This window comes from Glossina fuscipes, unplaced genomic scaffold, assembly GCF_014805625.2.
Source record: "Glossina fuscipes isolate IAEA_lab_2018 unplaced genomic scaffold, Yale_Gfus_2 0, whole genome shotgun sequence".
Lineage (NCBI taxonomy): Eukaryota > Metazoa > Arthropoda > Insecta > Diptera > Glossinidae > Glossina > Glossina fuscipes.
Genome location: NW_023998414.1, coordinates 71872 through 74624, shown reverse-complemented (window position 1 = coordinate 74624; position 2753 = coordinate 71872). Strand labels below are relative to the sequence as shown.

Here is a 2753-nt window from a genome sequence, read left to right as displayed (position 1 = left end):
AGACACTTGTTCAGAACACAATATCACCCAAGGCGACTATAACTTTCTTACTTTTCTTGTTTTACACAAGTAGCAACAAATAATCATAGATGAATTTGTTTAACATCCGAGAACGGAACGTAGAACCAAAAATATTTATTGAAAGTCATTAAAGATATTCACTCACCTGTGATGCTAACATTTGTGGGTGCAGCAAAGGTAAATTATTCTGCGGTTGTGACATCAAGGAACCATTTGTTAAAGCCTTTTTCATATGCAAGTAAAGAAGAGAAGAAGAAGAGAAAAAAGAAAAACAAAAACATGACAGTAAAACAAGAGGCATTAAAACATATTTGCATTATTACATTTTCATTAAATATGAGAAATAATGGATCAAAAAAATAGCAAATGTATATACCTGTACGGTGGCTTGCGCTAAAGCTGCATTAGGATGTAGACGTTGCGCTGTTGTCGGTTGTTGTAATAAAGCGGATTGACCTGGTCTTAGTAGTGAGCGAAAAGCGGCGTAATTGAAATTTTCCAATGAAATGGCGTCTGCACTTGGTCTAAATTCCGGTTGACGGACCGCAGCAGCCGCTTGGTGTGCCGCAGATGCCGAAGCATGCTGTCCTTTCTGACCTAATCCGCTTGGCGGTAGACTTTTCGGTGGCGGTTGCGAGGGTTGACGTGTCCAATTTACTGTATTATTACTGTTTGACCGATTACCAATAAGCAAATTGGAATCAACTACTTTGCTGGGCCAATAATCTTCGAATTCGGTGCCATTTGGAAAGTAACTTTTAATATCTGTTAACGATATTACGGCAACATTCTCACTGGAAAATAATTCATTGCGTATGCCCTGAACTTTGCAACAGAACTTTAAATAGGCCAAGTCCCAGCCTGATAATAAGTCGGCCTTCTGTTTAAGATTCTCAGTTTCGCCCTCAAAGTAAAACAATGGAACCACCTGCTCGCCATTACGCACCGTATACGGTACAACCGAGTCTTTATTGATGCGTATAAAGCCGCATTTCTCTGAGGGTGACTTGCTGCCCGATATCAATTTGCGATAACAAATGTCGAGGAACTGATAAAATTTGGTGGCATCCGACAAGCGTACGATAAGATCTTTTTGTGTAAAGATTTCTTTGGTGAATTCACAATCACAGTGTTTGGAATTGATATCGTGAAGGAGGGCAGCTTCCGCCTGTGTAATATAATAGGAACGCACACATGTACAACTCGAATAAATATCAGAGTGCAGACAGTGTAGATATTTATTAAGTAATTTATTCTCCACCATACGAACCGAACAATATTTCTCGGAAGCACGAAATATATACGGTATATATGTTTTACCTAATGTGGTCCAACCAAAGCGACCTTTTTGTGATTCTTCATCGCAGGGCGGTTTTTTATTATCATCTGTGCTTGGCGGTCGGCCATTTGTCGTCACTGAGCCATTTGTATTGGCATTAGCGACATTATTCGGTCTTTGACGGTTTAAATAATTTAAAATGTTTGTCTGACCACCATTATTGACCGGTGGTTGTAAGCCAACGCCATTGGCCATCGCCTGTCGATTTGCTAATTGAGCCGCTTGTAATTGTTGTTTGGCCAAGGCATCCTTTTGGGCCTCTTTCATTTTTGCCGCTAACTCTTGTATCTCGGCATCGTCTGGCCGCTCTTGTTTAACATGTCCACTCCAATTCGAGCCGATGCTATTGCCATGCAACGGTAAAGGTTGGCCATTGGCCCCTATTACGCTAATAATTTCAATATCGACCGACATTACACGCCCAATTTTAATTATACGATATTGTATATTCAATTTTTAATCTTTCTTCTTTCCTTTATATATATATATACACTTCGATACATGCAAACAAACAAAATTTTAAATTTCCTTTTTTTCTTTGTATATATTTAATTTACGTTTACTTATTTTTTTTGCAATTTCTTTTTAAGATTTTCTTTAAAAAAAAAAAAAAAAAGCTGCAACTTTATTTTTAAGGAGCTCTCTCTCTCTCTCTCACCTTCTTTTTCTCTTTCTGTTCGCTTAATCTTGCTTTTTTGTTTTTCATATAAACCACCAAGCTACTGCAGTGTGTGCGAGAAGAAAGAAAATCACACCGATGCATACACATTCACTGCTCACATACATTACACATGGCATAGCAGTATGCACACAGCTGCAGCTTAATGATTAAATACAGACACTTTGTAGTCTTTTTAAATGTTTTTTTCTTTTCAATCCTCTACTTTTTTTTGTTGTTTGTCTTTTTTTTTTCTTAATTTTTTTTTTTTTTTTTTTTTTACGTAAAATAAACTTCCATTTTATATAAACTATTTTAATTTGTTAGTTTTTTGAAAATACCATCGAAATGTACATTGGATATTATCAGAATAATTCTTCCTCTTCTTCTTAGCACACAACACGTATATTTAATTAAATATGTTTTCTTTGGTCTCTCTCTTCATTGTTATTATACACAATTAATTTATTAGAAAATTTTCTCTGATTATTAGAAAAAAAAAAAAGACAGAGAAAAAAGAGACGTGCTTACGCGCTGTCAGAAACTACGTACACTTATGCCGTCTGTAGTCACTGTACGAGTGTGATCGCTGTTTTCATAAAAATTTCAAGCAAGCTAGTTAGACAGGCAAGGTAAAGCCAACGAATCCCCCGTCTATATACATACATATATATATATACATATATATGAATATATATATATATATATATACATATATATATATATATATATATA

At 35.7% G+C, this 2753-nt stretch overlaps 1 protein-coding gene across 1 annotated transcript in view; it reads right to left on the bottom strand.

Annotated features, from left to right (window-relative positions):
* The window catches only part of LOC119633043 (polyglutamine-repeat protein pqn-41), a 14959-nt gene extending 13078 nt beyond the window's left edge, over positions 1-1881 (bottom strand). Inside the window, exons 1-2 of the mRNA XM_038026242.1 lie at positions 398-1881; positions 167-244 (exon numbers count right to left, since the gene is read on the bottom strand). Coding sequence (XP_037882170.1) covers positions 167-244; positions 398-1774 — 1455 coding nt within the window. The 5' untranslated portion in view covers positions 1775-1881. The remainder of the gene's footprint in view (positions 1-166; positions 245-397) is intronic.
* Between the last annotated feature and the right edge of the window lie 872 nt (positions 1882-2753).